The following is a 23,237-nucleotide window of genomic DNA, read 5'->3' on the forward strand; positions in this document are numbered from 1 at the left end:
TGAAACCAAAGCATATCATTAACTAAAAATACCAAGGTCATTAGCTCAGAATGTGAATAATTTATCAACCTTTGATGAGCAAAACATGGATGAGGTTGGCAACAAACATTCTGTACACTAATTAAAAAGGTATTTAGCATGTTTCCCTTGTGTCCTTTGTGTTTTAGCAACATCGCCTGGACAACAGAACACAAACAATGCAGCCACAGATTTCATCAGAGACGCATAAGAATTGTTATTAAGTCTGAATATGAGAGACAGTCCGAGAGGTCAAGGTCACAGAAGAGACCAGTCTTAATCATTAGTGGGCAAGAATCCAATACAACCCTGAATGTAAAAGAAAAAAGAGAGGCGATGATGATTATAGATGATTAATGATGATGATGATGATGATGATGAACAGTGACACTGAATGAAGCTGTATACTTCTCCAGTTGTCAATAACCACCTGAAAGTGACTTAATTAGTGTATTAGTGAATAAACTGCTCTAGTATAATGTAACACGTCTCACATTGACTGAAACCCATTTTACAGGCTATTAGGCTGAAAGTGATTTAGCAATTACATTCTTCTGTAGGGCTGTGTGGGCTGAATGTTGTTCTCCAAATCAAAGATAAAATGAATGTCTTACTACACTAGGTTCTGTATAATTGAACTCCACATATCAGTGTGGAGAGGCCTGCAGGACATCACCAACTACAGGAAACCGTCCCCCCACACTACAGAGAACCCTCAACTAGCCGACGATCTGAATGTGTTTTACTGAAAGAAGCTGTATACTACTCCAGTTGTCCATAACCACTTGAAAGTGACTTCATTTGTGTATTAGTGAATAAACTGCTCTAGTATAATGTAACATGTTTCACATTGACTGATGTTACAGGCATACCACAGCCAAGTCAAAAGGATGTTTTAAACCTTTTTGCTACCATGCAGAATTATACGAGCAGTAACACAACTCTCATCAGTTATCTCTCCAGGCCTCTCAATGAGAAGATTCAGCTTGCTCAGGTACTAGTGGGCTTTTTCTCTATGTCAACTCTCTCATGATCTTCACCTTCATGAAGAAGGAAGCCTTCAGGACGGACACCCAATACATCCTCTTCGTCCAGACACTCTTCATGGACTCATTCCTCATGGTCCTGACCGACCATTGGAAATTACTTCCAGTTTCCAATCCCCTGGATTCCATGTTGTATTCTCTGCTTTCTATTGAGCTGGTTAAGCGTCGGCAACCTTTTGACCCTTGTTGCCATGTGTCTGGAACGCTATTTGGCCATCTACATGCCCCTGCGGCACGCTGACATCTCCAGCCCCAGGAACTGACGGCAAGGCCTCGTGGTCATATGGCTGATCAGCATGCTTATACCGACTGTCACGGTCGTGTCTTTCCTCTCACTAGTGCAGCCCCTGCTCCTTCTCACCTACGTGGTGTGCAGCATTGAAATTATGTTGGTGCAGGCCTGGTTGAGCCATGTGCGCAGTGCGCTCTTGCTGGTCTACTTTGTGCTAATGTTCGTCGTCATCATCTTCACCTACATTGCGATCCTGAGGGCTGCACGGGTTGCCTCGTCCGGCAAGAAAAAGTCAACGCAGAAGGGACTGAGGACGGTGATTCTGCACACTTTCCAGCTGCTGCTCTGTCTGGCTCAGTTGGTGTGCCCCTTTGTGGAGATGGCCATACTGGAGATTGACTTTGTGTTGTTCATCAATCTCAGATACTCAAACTTGTGTTCCTTATGGCCCCACTTTGTCTCAGCCCACTCATATATGGTCTGAGAGATGAGAAGTTTTATGTCGTGCTGAGACACTATGCTTGTTTTGTTCTCGACACAGCTTTCTTCCCCCTTCTAAGCTCAGAAAAGAACAAGTTAAAAGGCCATGCCAGAACAGGGCCTTTACAGGCTTAGTGTTCTCACTCTTCACCAATGTTTTTATGCCAGGACACAGTGTATCAGGCGTCATGATCAAACAAATGATCAGCCATGTAAAATACAGACGTAATGATATCAATATAGTTAAATTACCTCCTTTTGACATTTGTAGTACAAACGTTTGTACAACGATAAATAATCTATAATCCATCCCCTGTGCATCTTTCTGTATTAAAAAAATATACAATGGATAATGCATACTGGATATTTCAACAGGTTATGAACAATAATCCCTTTACCCTTAATAAAACAGCTCTTTTCAGTATGTCATGTACAAGACAAAGACATGAATTGCATTATAGACTTCAATTGAAGTGAAATTGCAGAATGACAATGTGAAGTTCCCATGCATTGGTATTGTAGGCCTCTGTAACATGTTACATAAGAAACTGAAAAAGCCACACAGCTAATCATGTGAAGAGGCAGTGAACCACACAATGTCTAGTCAGTTATCATGAGTTGAGTTTATTTCACTGATGGGTACTTTCACTAAAACAGGATATGGTTTCAGGCAAATTTGTGACAAGGTGCGCCTACAGGGGTTAATTAGAGATACAGTATATTCGACCACAACCCTCATGCAGATGATGTCAATCACAATGATATTTGTTTGAATGAGGCTGAGGCTATTTAAAGTCACTTTCCTGAGGCAGACGCCAGAGTAAGCTAAAAAGTGGACATGGTTAAGTGTGGAAAATCACATTTAATCACTATGTCCCATTAAATCAATAGTTGTAGCCATTCATTATATCTTCCCAAGGCCGCAACACCTCAGTTTATGTGTGGGTGATTAAGATGGAAGTTGTGTGCGGCTGTTGGCATATTGAAAAATCTATTGTACTAGAAGGCTAGTTATGTCAAGGTTGCTATAATTGGAGATATAACAACGTTTTAAAATGATTAGCATGTTGGAGAGGAAACACTGATGTTGTCTCTTTCCAGTTAACAACATAAATGTTGTGTTTTTTTTGTGAAGGAGGAATAGATAAGTATGTACATGGGGCACTGGCAAACACTTTTTTTATTTACATTTAGTAATTTGGCAGATCCAAAGCGAAGTACAAAGGAGAACAATCAATCTACAAGCAGTAGAGACCTAGTGTAATAATAAATACTATTTTACATAAGAAATACAAAAAAAACACTATGGAACTGGAAATGCAACTGAAAATTGATGGCTAATGTTAGGAGACAACTTCAAGTTGTACAGTCGTGGCCAAGTTTTGACAATGACACAAATATACATTTTCACAAAGTTTGCTGCTTCAGTGTCTTTAGATATTTTTTGTCAAATGTTACTAGGGAAGACTGAAGTTTAATTACAAGCATTAAATAACTGTCAAAGGCTTTTGAGGCATTGAGGTGGATGCAGGAACAGTGTTGCAGTGCAGTGTTGACCCTTCTTTTTCAAGACCTCTGCAATCCATCCATGGAGTTTGCCAGAATTTGTAGGTTCACAACTTCCACCCGCCTCTTGAGGATTCACCACAAGTTCTCAATGCGATTAAGGTCTGGGGATTCCTGGCCTTGGACCCAACATATCGATGTTTTGATCCCCGAGCCACTTGCCTTATGGCAAGGTGCTCCATCATGCTGGAAAAGGCATTGTTCCTCAACAAACTGTACCTGGATGGTTGGGAGAAGTTGACTCTTTGCTTCCACTTCAAGCCTTTGACACTTATTAAATACTTGTTATTATACTTCAATCTTACAAAGAAACATCTGACAAAAAATCTAAAGACACGAAAGCAGCAAACTTTGTGAAAATGTATATTTGTGTCATTTTCAAAACCTTTGGCTACGACTGTACTGTGCACTGTAGTGATCTCTACAAGACCTGACATGGTGTTGTTCTCTAAGTGAATAAATACTTTACTTGGTTGAGTTAGCAATGTTTTTTGAAGATGTGACTTATGACACCTTTGAAAGAAAGAAGGCAAAGTACGCTGAACCAGTAGAGAAAGTTATTAGAGGTTTTGTAGTCTACCACAGGTTTGTAATAGATTTCAATATTGGAGGTGACTTACAGTAGCGTTAACGTTATCACAGGCTCGAGAAAAGGTTAAGCAGAGGTTATTGCATTCACAGACTTCTTGGGGACATGTTTGTCAACCTTTAACATCTGAGGAGGCTTGAACACCTGTCCTCTCACAATGCTCTGGAAATTGGCATTGCATAGACAAAGCCTACATCAACAGTGCACAGGCCAAATCATCGGCAAATAAATATCTGATATATCAATATACATTGAAGTCCGAAATCACACCACACTAATTATGGTTAATTAAGGTTGTAAGTCCAATGTAGAGAAGGAACCTGTAGATTCTCTGCTCAAAAGTAAATGTATTTAATATTTAGACTTGACAGCATGTCAGGTTAAAGGGCTTTCTTCAGAAGGATTTTGCAAAAGCTTTATGTTCTCAAGGTATTTGACGCTGAAACATGATTGATAATCACTGAACTCAGTCATGTTCATAGTTTAGTTTAAGGTGTATTTCACTACATGACAAATGTGAGGCCTGAGTGAGACCTGCAGAGGATTCTGGGTATCAAGAAAGACCATCTGAGACTTTGCATCATCTTCCAAATGAACACAATGCTAATCACCTCTCAGTATTCCCCAAAAAACTATATGAGAATGGTACTAATTACACACAAACAGTACATGACAAGGACGGCAATGATAAGACTTGTGAATAATTTATCAGCCTTTCAATAACAAAGCAAAGAAAGTATGACAACAGTTCTCGTCATCCTACTAATTGGAGCTTAATGATCTAAACATTTTTGTTTGGGGCTCCCTGTGTCTTAGCAATGACACTTAGGCACAAAGATACACACACAGACACACACATACCTCTGGATCTCATCAGACGCCCTGCGGGACTGACACTGCTTCTGTAGTGTCACAGCCTTCTTCTCACAGGCCTGTGCCTCTGACAATCAAACTGACCTACCTGTCTACTCAGTAAGTAAGGGTACTCAAGGTTAGTAAGGCCAGGGAGTTTAGTGGTAATACAGTCAGCAAATAACAAAATATCATGAATATTAGTATTGCTACTACAGTTACTGCATTAGGTGTGGGAAGCACATGTTCAGTGGTGTAGTCCAGGGTAAACGCAGGTATACGGAGAATACCCAATTATTTTTCAGTCAGCATTGCGTATACTCACTTCTCAAAACAGGCCGTTTATCCTGCGCTGTATGGGCTGCTTAAAAATTAAAAAATTAAGAGTATAAGCACTTCTCCAGGGACCACTACACCACTCTACCACATGTTATGTTATTGCCAGGAGTGAAGTTGGCTCAGCCAAGGGGCCGTAAATGGCCCTGGAGCCGCACTTTGCCCAGGTCTGTTCTTGGTCAAATAGCCCTTACATGGCCTGGAGGTGTGTTTGGGGTCATTGTCCTGTTGAAATACAAATGCTGGTCCCACTAAGCGCAAACCAGATGGGATGGCATGTTGCTGCAGAATGCTGTGGTAGCCATGCTGGTTAAGTATGCCTTGAATTTAGAATAAATCACCAAGCAAAGCACCTCCACACCATCACACCTCCTACTCCATGCTTCATGGTGGGAACCACACATGTAGAAATCATCCTTTCACCTTTTCTGCGTCCTACAAAGACACGGTGGGTGGAACCAAAAATATCAAATTTGGACTCATCAGACCAAAGTACAGATTTCCACTGGTTTAATATCCATTCCTTGTGTTTCTTGGCCCAAGCAAGTCTCTTCTTGTTGTTGTTCTTCCTCAGTGGTGGCTTCTTTGCAGCAATTCAACCACGAAGGCCTGATTCACGCAGTCTCCAGTTGATGTTGAGATGTGTCTAATACTCTTACTCTGCAAAGCATTTATGTGGGCTCTAATCTGAGGTGCTGTTAATTTTCATTTTCTGAGGCTGGTAACTCTAATGAATTTATTCTCGGCAGCAGAGGTAACTCTGGGTCTTCCTGTCCTGGGGCTGTCCTCATGAGAGCCAGTTTCATCATCGCGTTTGATGGTTTTTGCAACTGCACTTGAGGATACATTTAATGTTCAAAAATCTTACGGATTGACTGACCTTCCTGTCTTAAGGCCCTTATACAGTACTCAAAACAGTCGTGTCGGATAGTTGGACAGTGGGCGGGCGGCCGGATAGTACGTACTAGTTAGCATTTGTGTCCCTTTATAGTACTCCAACGGCTGTGGGTGCTGAAAACAATTCTCTTCCAGAACAGTAGGGGGAATAACAGTTTAAGTGCCGAAAGACAAGCTACCCCATGACATTTTCGTGCGATGGAAATCGTTAGTTGGCTTTCCCTCTCCTGCTCAACTTTTACTTACTTCCCTCTCACCAGCTGTCGCTACTGAAATGCAACAGGTGTCAGCAGACATACACCTTTCTTGCTTCGTCTAATGTTACATATACACCTGAAAGGGCAAACTTATCTCTTTCATGGTAGGTATTTTTTGTGGGAGAAATAGTTGCAATCTACAACAAAATGATATGCTTATCTTACACTATAGAAACTGTTAAAAAACGATTAAATTAAATGAATACGTTCTTATTTTCCTTGGTATTTTCGTCATATTCAGATTTGCAATGATTTCTGGGTAATTTTTGTAATCTCTATTTGATCATGTGACGATACGATATAGGCACAACATCTGAACGACTGACAGTGTTGTACAAGTCCACACCTTTCATGAAATAGTTAAAAGTTCATACAAGTAAACATGAACTATAGTAATTATTTCCCCCAACGACAGCGTGTCTCGAAGTGTGGTGGAAGCCCAACTTGTGGGTCGCAGAGACGTGACAGGTGGAGCACAATGAGAAGAGATTCAGGAGATTTTCCCGTTGCAATGCCTTCCTTTATATACAGTAGCCTAACTAGAATATCGCACTAAACAACCACACTCAAACAAAAGGAATATTGTAGGCATATTGTTAGAACAATAGCAGGGCAGAGCACACGGATAATCCATATTCACCATCTTGGCAAATTGAGATACTGCGACTGGCGCGAATAAGCATTGAACATTCCATATTTGAAATATCTTTATAAGTAGGCTAGTGAAGTCAACCTGTTGATAGTATTCCCAACTCAATTGTCCTTCATTCTATCACCGTGTTTGAAAGGTATTGGTTAGGTAATAGCCGAGTGACAGCTGTTTTCTTTCTGATTTGACAGTAGCCTATAGGATATACGTGTGTGTTTTAAGCAAATAAAATGTGTAGCAATGTTTACGAAGGGGCAACTGCTATCGTGAATTATACAGTAAATACGTTGTGAAATGAAAGGAAAACACATCACAGCGAGTGCAGTGCATCACAGCGAGTGTGAGCGAGTGCATGTAGTATATGTTGATGCCGGAGTTAAATAAAGGCAGGCTATTCATAAAATACGTCAATGTGTCAGTAGTATGAACAGTTGAGACATTGACTCCGTGGGGCTCAGGTCGTTTGGACAAATTTTTTAATTGCTGTCGCTCGTGCTGGTTCTCTGGCAATAGGCTACTTGGCCGGCTCATGTATTGTGATATACAGGGAATAGTTTTCAAGGAAATGATGTCGTAGTGGGCCAATCACGGCCAAGGAGTATCCGTCGCCATGAGCGGACCGACAGAAATTTTTGCGGGGACACAGAGAGCTGTCCGACGGCTCTGGAGAGCACGGAGAGGGCGTTTCAGCTACCTGAGAAGGCGTTCCAGCTACCTGAAGGCGTTCCTATGTGCCCAAAAACGTGTCGTACGGAGTACCATAAAAAAGCCTTTAAAGTTATGATGGACTGTCGTTTTTTTTTTACTTAGTTGAGTGGTTCTTGCCATAAAATGGATTAAAACTGTAGTCGAATAGGCCTAGTCACTGTTTAGAGCTGTGCACCAACCCTGCCTCTGAACAACACAACTGACGGTCTCAAAAACATTAAGAAGGCAAGAAATTCCACAAATTAACTTTTGACAAGGCAAACAAAGGTGGCTACTGTGACGGCCGTACTCATCAGGCGTGACACTACTTTGAAGAATCTAAAACATATTCTGGTTAATTTAACACTTTTTTTGTTTACCAAATAATTAAATATGTGTTCCTTCATACAGTAGTTTTAATGTCTTCAATATAAATCTGCAATATAGAAAAAAAATTAAATAAAGAAAAACCATTGAATGAGAAGGTGTGTCCAAACTTTTGACTGGTACTGTACCTCTCAGTGTAGTCTTGATATCAGCTGATCAAAACCATGGGATACCCTCAAAGAACTTAAAAAGGCGGGACTCTCAATAGCTGTCTGGTGTTGGCCTTGTATTTCTGGATCAGCAACACATGAACTACCTTACAAAGGGCAAGGTAATGGCAACTCCCATTAGCTAAAATGGCTATTCATAAATTGTTGTGGATAATTATTAAGGAATATCCTTGTATCGCTGCCATTTTTATAAATGGTTATGTGCAATTTTTTTTTTAAATTCCACATATTCTTTTATTGTGTGTTGGGGTGTACATTTTTGGATCAGTAACAAGTTATTTATGTTACAAAGGCTTAGGTATACTGATAACATTCAATGGCTACTCATTTTCATTTATTCTTCTTATATTGTAATAGATGAATATGATGGGAAGGACAGCTTTGTGTGTTTTTTTTTTAATCCACTTATTTATTAATTTTGTTACAAGGTTTTACATATGAGTTCCTGTCTCTGTGTAAGACTTTGTGCTTGAGGGGCAAGGACATTAATGCAACTCAATATTCTCTGCAGGTTTGAGTCGGCAGCTGTCAATTCTGTTGTTTTACACATGAAGTGGTCCTTTACTTATAGCAACCAACTTAGCAACAATGTCAGGATTATATGATGAACAGGAGATGGGGATGGCATTACTGTGTCCTCCAAAAACAAATTGTCCATGACAGCTCCACAATGTTAGGATGTTATGTGTATCATGAATTGCATTTTTTGTAATATGTCCTAAATGAAAAACAAAAACAGTTTTGATGCAGTCACTCATTCCTTCTTCTCTTGGGCAGATTTCAGAGACATGTCTGAAAACAGCAGTGAACAGAAGATCCTGAAAGGAACTGACACCATTCGGCTCAACCTGACCACAGCCCTGGTGCAGATCTTGGTGTGGCCCTTCATCTCCATCAACCTCTTTATGTACTTCACATACCGAAAGAAGCCTGCATTTCGGGCAGAACCACGCTACGTGTTCTTCTCCCAGACACTGCTCGCTGACTCTGCCCTCTTCTTAATGACTGACTTTGTGATCATCACCATCCATGTTCACTTGTTGCTGCCACTAGCTTTCTGCATCCCGTTCACTGCCCTCCTTCACGGGATGACGTACGTCTCACCCACCTTCATAACGATCATGTGTCTGGAGCGTTACGTAGCCATTTGCTTTCCCATGCAACACGTCAATGTTTTCACCCCCGCCAGGACCATATTCGTTTCAGTCGTGGCGTGGTTTCTGAGCTACATGCGGCCGTTTGTTGACCTGTGTATCTTCTTTTCAACTGTGTCCAAGAGCTACTTAAATGGACTGAACTTTTGCTATTATGAAATTCTCCTGGTGGCCCAGTGGCACATGAAAATGAGGGGCAATTTGTTTATTTTGAACTGTCTGGTGATTCTACTAATCCTGTTCTTTTGTTATGCGGCGATCAACAGAGTCGCTCGACGTGCATCAGGGGTGGACAAGCAGGCTGCTTCCAAGGGCCAGCGGACGATGCTGCTTCACCTCCTGCAGCTCTTTCTGTGCACGCTAGAGGTCTTAGGCCCTTACATTGAGGCCCAGTTTATAAAGATCGATCTAGACATGTTTATCATTGTACGCTATTTCAATTTCTTGGCATTCACTATTCTGTCCAGGGCAATCATTCCACTTATCTATGGCTTCAGAGACGAGAAATTTTATGCTGCTATGAAAAGTGTTGGACTTCAGAAGAGGAGTATAGTTCATGTTGGCAAAAAAAAGTTACATAATGTGACAAATAGGGTAGCTCAAATAGAGATTTTATCTTGGAAATGACTGTAAGTGCTCTAAGTGCAGCTGCAAAAAAACAAAACAATGAAAGAAAAAGCAACAAACATGGAAAAAAAATCAGAGAATCAGAGAATACACACAGAGCACAGCAAGTTCTGTTGTTTAAGTAATGCACTATGCAGTCAAATGTCTTAGCTTCCAACTTCAATATAAAGAACTGAGCATCAGAGGGGATGTAGGCTACACTGTAAAAAAAAAATCTGTAAAAAAACAGTAAATTACTGGCAGCTACGGCTGCCAAACAAAAACCGCAAAATTAAAGTAAAACATCCTAATTCAAATAAAGTGCAAAAACCCTATATTTACAGATATTTCCATTTAAGGATTTGCAGAGAAAAACTGTTTTTTCTATAGATTTTTCCTCAATTAATACAATCAAACACCATTAATAAAGTTACATCCCTAACAGTTTAGCAGAGAAAAACTGTTATTGTACAGATTCTTCCTAATTTATTACGAGCAAACACCTTTTATTAAGTTAGGGTACTAAAAGTATAGCAGAGAAACACTGTTATTACAGTGCATGAAATGCCCTGTATTGTTATTCCTAGGCTTCTTCTTCTTCTTCTTCTTCTTCTTCTTATTCTTGTTACCTTTTTCTGCGATTAATTCAGCCCGAACCACTTAACGTAGAAACTTCATTCAAACTTTGTCGCGTAGGTCTTGTAAACGACACTTATGCTATGTATTTTTCACTTTTCTAAACTTTATACTTTTTAAGATATTAAAGAAAAACGAATATAAATTTCTCCCATTGACTTACATTGGGCCATTATGACATCATAATAGGGTCTTTAAACTGGCTTGCACCTGTGCTTTACTCTGCCGTGCTAAGGCAAAAGACCGTAACTTCAAGTTTGGTCAAAAATGAGTTTTTGACGTATTTGTAAAATATCAGCAGTAATTAAACAAATGTACTGATATTAAATGTACTACTAACATGCCATTATCAAATTAAAGCCAGTGACATCAGTATTTTGGTTGATTTCACGATGTATAGGCTACCGACAGTTAGCATACCAAGCTAGGTAGCATTACCATTAGAATTGCATGGCAGATATGCTAAGCTATCGGGCTATTCCCCCACCCAGTGCCTGTGGCTAGTCCGAAAAAGGTGCATCTAAATCGGGTAACTTCGCTTGGCGAGCGGGGGCATGTGGAGGGGGAAAATGGGCCTCATTCTCTATCGTTCTCTCTCTCTCTCTCTCTCTCTCTCTCTCTCTCTCTCTCTCTCTCTCTCACACACACACACACACACACACACACAAACACACACACACACACCCCCCCCCCCAATGGACTGACATAGATGTTTTATGTGTTTCATGTGACAATTCAAGTTCATTGTTTTATGTGCTTAATGTGATAATTCAATGGTGTGTGTGTGTGTGTGTGTGTGTGTGTGTGTGATAATCATTGTATTGGTAATTGTGATAAATGAAATAGTATTACTACTGATTAATTAATAGGGTCATTATTCCATTGTTATCATACCACTGAGCTTTAACATAGAAGTTACTGCCTTCTGCCTTAGTATGCTTCACTGACACCTGTGCCAAATCCAAAGAACCTCTTCTCTCTCTGTCCCTCTCAATTTAACTGTAACTAGGAACATTAAGACACCATCCATTCTCTATTTTTTTTTCTCTCCATCTCTCCATCTTTCTCTCTGTCAACTTTCTCTCACACTCAATCTCTCTTCTTCACTCCATTTTTATCTCCTTTTTTCAATATTTTCACTCTCTCTTTATCTCTTCATCCAGAGCCACTCTTGTTCACTCTTCTTTCCTTCTTCCACTCTTCTTTCCTTTCTTATTTTCTTCTTCCATTTTTCTTTCCTTCTTCCACTCTTCTTGCCTTTCTTTTTCCTTCATCCACTCTTCTTTCCTTCTTACACTTTTCTTTCCTTTCTTCACTCTTCTTTCCTTCTTACACTCTTCTTTCCTTTCTTCTTTCCTTCTTTCACTCTTCTTTCTTTCCTTATTTCCTTCTTCCACTCTTCTTTCCTTCCTTCACTCTTCTTTCCTTTCTTCTTTCATTATTTCACTCTTCTTTCTTTTCTTCTTTCCTTCTTCCACTCTTCTTTCCTTTCTTCACTCTTCTTTCTTTTCTTCTTTCCTTCTTTCACTCTTCTTTCCTTTCTTCTTTCCCTCTTCCACTCTTCTCTCCTTTCTTCACTCTTCTTTCCTTTTGTCTTTCCTTCTTCCACTCTTCTTGCCTTTCTTTTTTCCTTCATCCACTCTTCTTTCCTTCTTCCACTTTTCTTTCCTTTCTTCACTCTTCTTTCCTTCTTACACTCTTCTTTCCTTTCTTCTTTCCTTCTTTCACTCTTCTTTCTTTTCTTCTTCCTTTCTTAACCTTTGCATTTCATGCACTGGTATTTCCTTCAGGAAATGCATTTTCTAGTTTTACAATGTTTTCCTCGATATTTAAGATTAAAAACCTTCAATAAAGTGGCAGCCCTAACAGTTCAGCAGAGAAAAACTGTTATTTTACAGATTTTTGTATCTATTATTAATATCGAACACTTTCAATAAGGTGACAGTACTACAAGTTTAGCAAAAAATGCTGTTATTTTACAGATTCTTCCTAATTTATTACGAACAAACACCATTCATTAAGTCAGGCTTCTTTAATTAAGATTAAAAATCTTCAATAAAGTGGCAGCCCTAACAGTTCAGCAGAGAAAAACTGTTATTTTACAGATTTTTTTATTATTAATATCGAACACTTTCAATAAAGTGACAGTATAACAAGTTCAGCAAAAAATACTGTTATTTTATAGATTCTTCCTAATTTATAACGAGCAAACACCATTCATTAAGTCAGGCTTCTTTAATTAAGATTAAACACCTTCAATAAAGTGGCAGCCCTAACAGTTTTGCAGAGAAACACTGGTATTTTACAGATTTTCCCTCATTTATTACAATGAAACACCTTCAATTAAGTGACGGCAATTCACATTTAGCAGAGAAACTGTCATTTTCCAGATTGCTCCTACATTTTTATGATCAAACACATTCAATAAAGTGCTGACACATGCTCAAGATTGTAAAATGATGGTTTTATTTTGGAAGACAATTATTTCAAACATTGACTTGCAGGGTTTGTGATTGAAGAGTTTCAGGTGATGCAGAGTTTATTGATGGAGTACAGACGGGGAACAGGACACAAACAGAGTATACAAATCAACGAAAGGGTTAACAGACAGAGTTCTAACACAAAGATCTAGGAACATGAACTAAAGATCGCACAGAGTCTCACTCTGGCTACTGTGCGCAAGGGCAAAGAACAGAGGTACACGGCTACAGGCCGGACAAGACAGTCACATTACTCCCGGTGCCGTATGCACGGCACTCTGGATAATGCAGTCCTAAAAGTCTGCCGGCACCGAAATGGCTGACTCGGAAGCCAGCAGACAGGGAGCTTGCGGGGCTGGACGCCCACGGACAGAGAGCTTGCTGGGCTGGAAGCCAGCTGAGAATGGGGTTGTAGTTGCCGGTGGCCGGAAGGCGGAATCCCAGGGACGTAGAGTGGGCCACAGATTTAGAAGACTTGGGCAAAGGTTTCACCCTTGTAGTGACGAGACCAAACACAGAGTGAGGGGAGTGCAGGTTATATATAGGAGTGAATCAGGTGTGTGTGATCATGTGATTTGGGACCTGAATGCAGTGCAGCTGGGATGGTGAATGATACTAATGACATGCAGCTGAGAGCATGAGTGAGAGTGAAACAGGTGTATGTGCTTGTGTGATTGAAGGGGGCGTGGCCGGAGCGGAGCTCAGCAGGAACATCACAATAGCCTCTACCCACAAAAGTTAAAACATTTGACTTCAGACTCATATTAAACTACATGGAGTGAGTCAGTCCATTGCAAAGTAATTTCCCCCTTGTCTCGTCTTTATTGTTCTGCATTGCTCTGGGCCAGCCAGATCCAAGGTTAGGTCAGGTCAAAAGTATTGGGACACCTGATCATCACACATATATGAGTTTCACGCACATCTCATTCCAAAACTACTCTATAACAGTTGCCTCTCTTATAGGAAGTCTTTCCACAAGATTTTGGAGTGGGTCTGTTGGATTTAGTGCCCATTCAGCATTAGGGAATTTGGACAATGCTCTTGTGTGACTAGACCAGGCTTGCCGATGCCGTTAGAATGGGTCCCAAATATGTATAGTGGTGTTTAGTTCAGGGGTGGCTTGATTTTAACCGAATGAACAAAGTGAGTCTGTGACGGGGCACCTGTGTGACCCACCACTGCAGCCTGTAGGCTGCTGCTTTTGTGGACTGGGTGAAGGTGTTTTGGTGTGTGTGTGTGTTACATGTTTGATGTTCATGTCTTTGTTCAGTAAAAATCAGCACACATTCAATGTCTTGTCTCTGAAATTTTCTGTTTATTTAGTTTAACAATAATCATATTGTCATATTTCATACCGTTTGTCAACCGGTGTTTAGTGTCTAAGTTTGTGTTGTGAAGATGGCGCGATATATGGAGTTTATGTTTAATGAGATTTGGCTGCTTTATTATGTGTCGGCTATGCCGGCACCAAGCCTAATTGCTACCATGTGTAGTCTGTGTTTCCTAGTTGATTGGGAGTTTGATTGTTTAGGTATGGCTGCTGTGAGCCACAGGTGTTGGTGCCTTGCTGATTGACACACCTGAAATCAATGATTGGTATGAGCCAATTCAAGGTGCTTGTCAAGGCTACTTAAACTTACCTTTGTTCTTTGTTCAGGAAAGTTGCCAGTTTAATAGGACGTAAGTCCTTGGAGCTCTCACGATGGGCTAGTTACCTTGGTCCTTTTATTTGCTTTTGTTTTGTTTCGTAGTGAGAGTGATCGTGTTTAATAAGGACTCTCACTGACCAGTTAATGGTCCTTTTTATACATGTGGTCTTATGTGAATTGCTTATTTGTTGGTGGCTTCATGCATTTGTCCTTAGTGAAAACTGTATTTTTTATATTGATTTAGTATTGTCAGTGTTTTAACTGCCTTTGTGCCTTATTTGGGTTAATAAAAATACCCATCTTTCTAACATCTTCAACCTCCTGAGTCCTCTTATGAGTAACATCTTGCTCTAAGCGTGAAGGCTATCCCGACCTTTTACAGAGTCTTATCTTATCAGGATAACCCAATCAGCCAGCAAGATACGGGAACCTGTAACTAATATCATAGGTTGACTGACCTGTCAGTCTGACACAATGCGCGCACCCAAGACTATTTTGTTGCTATCATATGTCCATGGTTGCTATGGTAAACTCTGCTAAGTCTGTGCGTGAAAAACATAAACTAATACTTTCCTTGACTGGTCCACACATGTGTCAATCATGACTGTAGACCAATGAGATGCAAAGATATCCGAGTGCACAACAGAGAAGGTGGGATGTAATCAGTAATTCACGTGCATTTGTTTTGCCGTTTAGCCACGCAAGTTTTGACAGTTCTATAACGTAATGCAGGTGCACAACAAAACACATTTATTCTACATCATCATGGCTTCTAAAAATAAAACAGAGAGCCAGCCCCCAAAAAGATTGTTTTTATGGGGTAACAGTAGTATTGGAAGAGCTTCAACGGTTGGATGACGAGAAGATTGAAATAGAGTCTGGTATAATCAAAAAGCAGCAAAAGTCACGGAAGTGTATGGAGGGCTCACCGATTATTTATATTCTAACTTTTGATTGGGATGAGATATCAGTTCCAAATTTGTTCAAGTGATGGCATACCCTTGGGGGCACACAATTATATGACAAAACTGGGCATTTCTATTCATTTTCCTACTTACATCCACAGTAATCTAGATGTAAATGAAAAAAAAATAGGGAGCGCCTACATTTTGGGAAGGTTATCGACATCTTTCTAAAATTTCAGATATCATATATGGTACTCATAGCTTGACGGGTACTCTGTAACATCAAATTGAAATTTTCCACCATACTGTGCCTAAAACTCAAAAGTAAGCCTTTACATTTGGGCATGGAATTTTTAGGTCATTTAGGAAAAAACATCAAGGTTCTAACAGGTTAAATGAAAATGGGTTTGCAAAAATGTTTATGCTGAATTAGTGAAGAATTCACTGTAAATTTACATAGAATCATGCTAAATTGTTAGTATGTACATAAACCATAATATAATGAGCTACATATTAAATTACAGATTATCAGTGTAATTTTATTTACATTTGCATGTATTTCAGAAAAATGGAAAATGTATGTATAAATAATACAGTTATTTTCTGTAAAAAAAATTGAAATCCATGTAATTTGTCATTATTGGCATTATCCTTAAAATAGGAGTCGTGTTTTTAATTTATAGTTAACCTCCATTATTATATGTAGTTTTGTATACAATTTCAAAAAACAGAAAACCACTGTAAAAATGTAGAGTTATTAACTGTAAAATTAGGTTGTTTTTTTACAGTGTAGGTAATAATCATTTAAAATACTGACATGTCTGACAACCAAGCCGGATGTGCGTTAGAATGTTTACATACAAAATGTCCTTTAGCTCTCTTGCCGGTCTCTGCTCCAGCAGTTATAGGCTACCATGGCGAATAGAAAGGCAAAGCAGGTGCCCCAGATAAGGGTCTGCCTAACGTTTAAACATGAGCGGCTAGATGATATAGTCCAAACTGACTGAGGTAGGATAAAACTTTCAGACATATTTACATATGCTCGGAGGCAAACGCGAAAAGAGTTTGCTCGTGGGAAAACATGCAGTGAACAAAAGTGTCATTATTCTGTTTGTCCTTAAAGTTTGTGAGCACTTGGATGCCCGCTTCCCTGACCTGAGTGGGCTGCCTTTGAGCCGGACACGTTGGATCGTGCAGTTAGTAAATTTGATCATGGGCTGAATGATTTGACCAATCTGGCGAAAAGGTTCGCAGCGCTTCTGGAGGAAGCATAATATGCGGACCCGCATTTGTCGAATTCAAGTTCATGGTTATTGAAAAAAGGTGGTCGCTGAAAAGTGAGCATTTTCCAGATCTGGTACAACTTCGACATTTGTGGCACATTCCAAGCATCTAGCGCCGACTGTGAACGCGGTTTCAGTCTAATGAATGCCACTAAGACAAAATCGTGAGGCGAGAAGATTTGAGGTAGAAATTTCCAATATTTTCAATTAGACCTATTAGGCCCTATTCAAAGTGATCTTGATAACTGCAACAACATTTTGACATATAGTCAGAAAGGTGTGTCTTCCATAGACCTGCAGACAAGATGAGCCAAACAGCCAGATAGGCCTAGCTCCCTCAATGTAATTCAAATGACATGTTTTGTAGCTTAGTTTGTTGCAAACCACTCCAGTTATTACATTTATTATAAAGGCTACCTTTAGGAAAAAATACACCATAATTACTATATTTATTGTAAAGCACTGCATTAGCATTTTTCTTTCAATGAAGTTCTACTTAAATGTTGTACCTGCTGAGAAATGACTAAACACCTTGGATACTTTTATTTTGTGTATATATATATCATTATCATTCATAACCAGTGAACCAGTCATAACCTCCCTAAACCTTATTTATTTTCAACCAAAGATCCTTTAAGTTCAACTAAACTGACTGATAAAACACCATCATTAAAATGTTCTAAAGTCCAGCCATTATAAAGGATATTGAATAAATATCAACCTTGTAGACATATTGATGCATTTGCTGTCATCTCTTTGGAAACCTATGGCTAACGCAGGCTCGTGGTCTTGGTAAGGTCACGTGGTTTACGAATTGCTCCCCCCCCCCCCCCCCCCCCCCCCCCTATTTGACCCAAATGTAGTGGATTGTGACACCACTCTATTTGACCATGATATAAGTTACATTAATGACACATCACCAACCCCTAAACCTATCCTTACTGTAACCCAGCGCACATCTTGTAATGACTTGAACTTACAAGCAATGTGCAGTTTACTTGGCCATTAACTACGTATTAGGCACAGATACTTGACATAAGCAGGGCCTGAGTGTTTTCCAAACAAAGCATGTGAATATGAATATGAATGAGTTTGAATGAGAACATTCATCAGAGCAAAGCCAACCCAAGCCCATGTGTAATTCTCTAGCCTAACATTAAGTCTACAAATAAATACAGATACTTTTATCCAGTGATGTGCAAAATAATATATTGAGAAAACACCAATAATCGATATAATAGAGTAGGCTTTCAGTTTTATTTATTTTTATTGTAAGGGGGTGGGGGTTTACTATTTACTCAACTCAACCTAACCCTTAATTAAAATATATAAACATTTGTGTACTAACTTGTGGAACTTGGAACAGATTTAACCATAAGAATAATAAAACCTTAGTTTAAATAAAAAACTAAACGTTTTCCACATTTTTTGACATCACTTGTTTTTGTTGTCCTTTTTGGATATCCCAAACATGAGTAAGACCTCATCTGAAGCCCTGATGGTCCAGCTGCTGCTTCCTCAACCTGCACTACATCTGCACTGGATTTAAAAGTTTCCTGAATGCATTTCAAAATATTGCCTTAATGAACAAAATTACCTAATGAGAAGTACATGTGTCAAGTGCCTGTAAATTAATATGTTTATGTATATGAATGTGTATGGGTTTCTATGCTTACATTTATGTGTCAAAGAGGGCCGTCACTTAAGAGACAATGATTGCTTGGTGTGTACGTGTTTTGGACTGGGGAGGAGATTCTTCACAAGTCTCTAACGTGAGTAAAGAGACTCACGTGTGATGAATTAATGGCAATTGACTCTGATGAACCGATTGATGCCAGAGCGAACACGGGATGGGGATAGGTTGTTGCTCTTCATAAAAACAGAAATTGACAGATGGACGGGAGCTGGGAGGCGAGTGAGAAGCCATGTCATGGAAGCGGCTGGAGCCAGCAGTGGATTGACGAACGTCGGAGGATGATCATCAATACAACGCAAGCTAAGCGTTGATTAAGGAACGTCCGCACTGTCATTCCCCGCAATTGTCATCGCTCGTGTAATTGTGGATTGTGCCCTGATTTCCCGTGTTGTTTTAGAGGTGTGCAGCGCCGACTCGGGAGACCGGCATCTGTCAAGGGCTACAACCAGGAAGTGGAGCGCGAGGACGAGCAACGGATGAATTGTTTTACTACGCTCTCCACTCATCTTGACAAGGGAAGTAATAGTTCCAGCCTGCTTAATCCCTGCCATGTCCCTGTTTAGTTCACCAGCTTGGTACAGCCTTGCAGTGTACTGAGTGTTGTGTACTTCTTCACTCATAGTTTGATCCTCAAGCCACTGCGCTGCTGCGACGACCAGGGTCTGTTCGCGGTGATCCAGACTGCGTGATCTCCGCACAAACGTGACGTCACCGGTCAAGATCACATGGACTACATACACTTATAGGCCAGTGGGTTGGTGCCTTTGTGTGCTCTATATTTGTATTGTTTTATTTACTGGTCGGTTGCGGTCACCGACCAGTATGGACTTATTTTATATTGTGCAGGACTGTTTATATGGGTTAGGCCGGGGACATTAAGAACAGTCTACTGCCACCTGCTGACCTTAGGTTGATTGCCTTTCCTGCCCTTTTGGTGTGTAATGAACTCTTTACCACATTGTTGCGCTGATGAATTGAAGTGGCTTTTATGTACTTTACCTCCACTGCTTGATGTGCCATTTGATGCTGTGTTGTGTCACCTAAACTTGCTGTGGGTTGCATGATGTTTTAGATGCACTGATATTTATACGTAGGGGCAGAATTGGGTGCTATAGCCTTTGCCTGTTAGTGGGGGAAGTAACTGCCGGTGGTGCTGTCAAGCTAAAAAGGCACCGGATGCCAAAAAGAGCCCGGGTGACGTAATGTTGACTTTCTAACGCCTCTTGAGTGACAGTTTCTATGCCAACGTTAGCATTACGTAATCCGTTCACCACGTAGGCCGGGCGCTTATTAGCTTTAAGTCTCAGAGTCGTTCGAAAGCCATCAGCTACTTTTTAGTCGCTTAATATTGTGCCTTAACGGACACTACGCACCCGGACACTTTTTAGCTATCAGTCAGAGAGTCTCAAGAGTTGTTCGAAAGCCATCAGGTACTTTTTACACGCTCAATATTGGCTGCCGGTCTTTTGTAAGTAAGCACACATCAACAGGTTTCGCGCGCTAGCATCTATATTGCTAATAGCAATTCCTCCTTTTGTGCGACAATATTAAGCGACTAAAACGTAGCTGATGGCTTTCGAACTACTCTTGAGACTCTCTGACTGATAGCCAAAAAGTGTCGGGGTACATAGGATCCGTTTAGGCACAATATTAAGCGAATTAAAAGTTTTAGCTACACCTGCCTGCTGGTAACCTGTAAGTTAGCAATGTCCGCTAGCATGTCAAAGCTAGCAAGCCCCCGTTGTTCTTTAGTAAAATGTTGTGCAAACAATGCCCTGTTTTGTTCAAATTTAATTGTGGGTGCCGTCAGATATGTCTTAAAATCACAACACATTAAGGACTTTCTTAATTTAAGCACAACAACAGATGAATAGCTTCAAGCTAACAAGATAGCTCGTTACACTAGCACGAGCTAGCTAATGAAATGTGCTTACTTTGATACTATAACCAACTAGCTAATCAACCACTTTCCTACCAAAGTCAAACATCAAGCACATGGTTGTTTTGGTTGGTTTATTGTAGGTCAAATACAAGCAAGCTGGTCTCAGATAGCAAAGTACAATGCAAGATGCTCTGAAGTAAATCGCGTTAGGGTGACGTATTGGCGTTGGCATAGCAACTGTCACTCAAGAGTCGTTCGAAAGTTAACATTACATCACCCGGGCTCTTTTAGGCATCCGGTGCCTTTTTAGCTTGACAGTGCCCTATTACATCTGCCTACTGAAGTAACTGCCGGTGGTGCCCTATTACATCTGCCTACTGTTTTACAGTCCTGTATTTATTTTGTGAACTGTTGAAATAAACCTTTGTATTAACTCTAGTCCATCTGTGTGTTGCCTGTGTATTGGTGGATCTGGTTTGTACTAGTTTGGGGAAGTAAGCCCACGGCACGACACATGCAGTACATTTGTTTGTTCTGAAATTAAATTGTAATATGTAGGTAATTGGTTCAGGTTTTATGGAGCTATACTAAGCCTACATCATCTGTACTGGATTGCAGTGCAATGAAATAATGTAATGAATTATATGCTGCATACATTTGTGCATCCCAATTTATTGCACCTTTTTACTACCTACAAGTGTAACATGCATTCTCAAAATAGCCAGGGTGAATGATAACATTCATGGGCAAAATTGTCTAAACATCCCTTAAAACACTAGCCTGGATACCAGCCTGAACTCCGCCCACAAAATTTTTGGTCTGGAGATTCAGTCTGGAGTCGAGTTAGTTGGGAGGGTTTAAACGGCCCCGAAAAGTGATCTGACCATTCAAATTGTAAGGGCGGGCTTTATACGTTGATGGACAGATCTAGATAGAATACCGGTATACATCGAACAAAGATGGCGCCGTCTCGGAAGCTTAGTGGGACATATTTTATATGATTTAAGCTATCTACACGACTTTAGCCTTGAGTGCTAATTAAGTAACATCAACAGATATGACAGCGCATTCATTTTGAAAGAGGAACAGAGAAACGCGATCAAGGCATTTGTCGATTGAAAAGATGTTTTTGCCGTCCTTCCTACGGGATCAGGTAAAAGTTTAATCTATCAGATGGAAATACTACGTTGCTCTGATTGGTTCTAGGTATCCAATTCAGCGAAGAGGAATTTTCTTTCCTGGTTCGTTGAAACACGCCCCATAATCACAGCCCAATAGTCCGGTCTCAGACTCATATTCTGACTAGAATTATGAGTATGACATCGTCAGGCTATTAAAAAACAGCATTTGAATGCAATCTTTTCCACGTCTCATCTTAACCCCTTATGCTGATTTATCATCACCCTGCTATAGGCTACATCTGTAGCTTCAGACTGCTGTTTTTTTCTGTATCAATTCAATAGACACTTACCATGCTTAGTTGACTGCTGACATTGGTCAGGACATTACAGGAAATGGAGATAGCCTTATTACTATCCAAGGGATCATATAGGCCTACTTATTACCAGTTTATATCACTTTTGAGTTGCTAGCCTGCTGGTACTAGGCTCAACTAGCATGGTCCCATTATGTGGGGAGGTTATCCTTCTGGCTTCAACAAGACCAGCTGCTGCGAACACACTGAGGGATAGATTTAATGCAAGCAAAAGTTACATGCTCTACACACACTAACAACTTTCAAAACATGTTTCCATTGTAGAATTGTGTAGTACTGTGTTGGTAGTTTTCCTACTAGCTAGATAACTAACAACGACCTGGGCTTCTTGATAGCTGCTTACTCTCTGGGAGGAAAAAAAACTTCTGACACCTCTCTTCTTTTTAGGCGTTTTTTTCCTAAGCACAAAAGGGTCAAAGTATCATATATACTGATATGAGGCTTTATTATTTCCTGGCGTATTTACAGACATCCCAACCTGCAAAAAGTAATTTCAGGGAGGTATTCCCGCCCTAGGCCTACGTATTTCTGTTGTGGTCCCCAAAAGTTATAAAAGCATAATATCATTCTACAGTAAGGCATAATCAAGCATGTTGAAAAAGCCTATCTGAATTTTTGTCTTTACCTATTGAGGTATATCTTTTTATTGTATAACTTGTAGCCTATAAAATCGTTGTGTAATCCATAAAGAGGAGGCATACCTGAAGTGTCCTCTATTTTTGGAAATCAAAATATGGTCACCTTAATTAAAGTCAATTAACATTTAGCTGTTCAATACATGATTTTTGTGCTGCTGGTTTGTAATACCCTTCTTACTATTTCTTTGTTGTTTGTGATGTCAGGACAGTAGTGGTGATAATATTTTACAATCAGCCCGTCGCTTGTTGCAATTAATCAGTTCTTCTGGGCAACAAGGTGCAGCCAGTGGTGGCGTCACCAATCAACATATAAGGTTTAGTATTTCACTTTAATTAATGTACATAATTGTATTATACATCGTAGATGTATTGCTAATTAATCATTTTTTTGGGATACAATCCTGCAGGGAAGAGAGACCACTTCAAACGGAAATGACCAGGGCCTCGTTTCCCGATAACGACGTATCTTAACGTTCTACGTGGATTTTGGCGACATAGTAGACTCAGTAACACTTTGTATTTACGAGCGTTTCCCGAACATTATCTTAAAGTCAGGTGCACGAGCGCCACGTGCACGAGTTCTTAAGTATCTCTTAGGGTGGAGGTCGCCTGTTCATCGATGTCAGACGAGTCGATTTTCTCACTTG

At 40.1% G+C, this 23,237-nt stretch overlaps 2 protein-coding genes across 2 annotated transcripts; both read left to right on the plus strand.

The window, feature by feature from the left end:
- Nucleotides 1-931: 931 nt before the first annotated feature.
- LOC308370397 (odorant receptor 131-2-like) lies at nucleotides 932-1,911 on the plus strand (the record flags this gene model as incomplete). Its single annotated transcript, XM_080845049.1, is given in 5 exon segments — nucleotides 932-1,022; nucleotides 1,025-1,151; nucleotides 1,153-1,324; nucleotides 1,328-1,727; nucleotides 1,730-1,911. Coding segments are annotated over 5 exon segments (972 nt in total).
- A 7,043-nt stretch (nucleotides 1,912-8,954) lies between these two features.
- LOC308370398 (odorant receptor 131-2-like) lies at nucleotides 8,955-19,055 on the plus strand (the record flags this gene model as incomplete). The annotated part of the gene is made up of 2 exons (XM_080845050.1): nucleotides 8,955-9,867; nucleotides 18,973-19,055. 2 exons carry the CDS (start codon nucleotides 8,955-8,957, stop codon nucleotides 19,053-19,055), a joined length of 996 nt encoding a protein of 331 aa, XP_080701176.1.
- Between the last annotated feature and the right edge of the window lie 4,182 nt (nucleotides 19,056-23,237).

The sequence above is a fragment of the Sprattus sprattus genome, assembly GCF_963457725.1.
Source record: "Sprattus sprattus genome assembly, chromosome: 9".
In the NCBI taxonomy this organism is placed as follows: domain Eukaryota; kingdom Metazoa; phylum Chordata; class Actinopteri; order Clupeiformes; family Clupeidae; genus Sprattus; species Sprattus sprattus.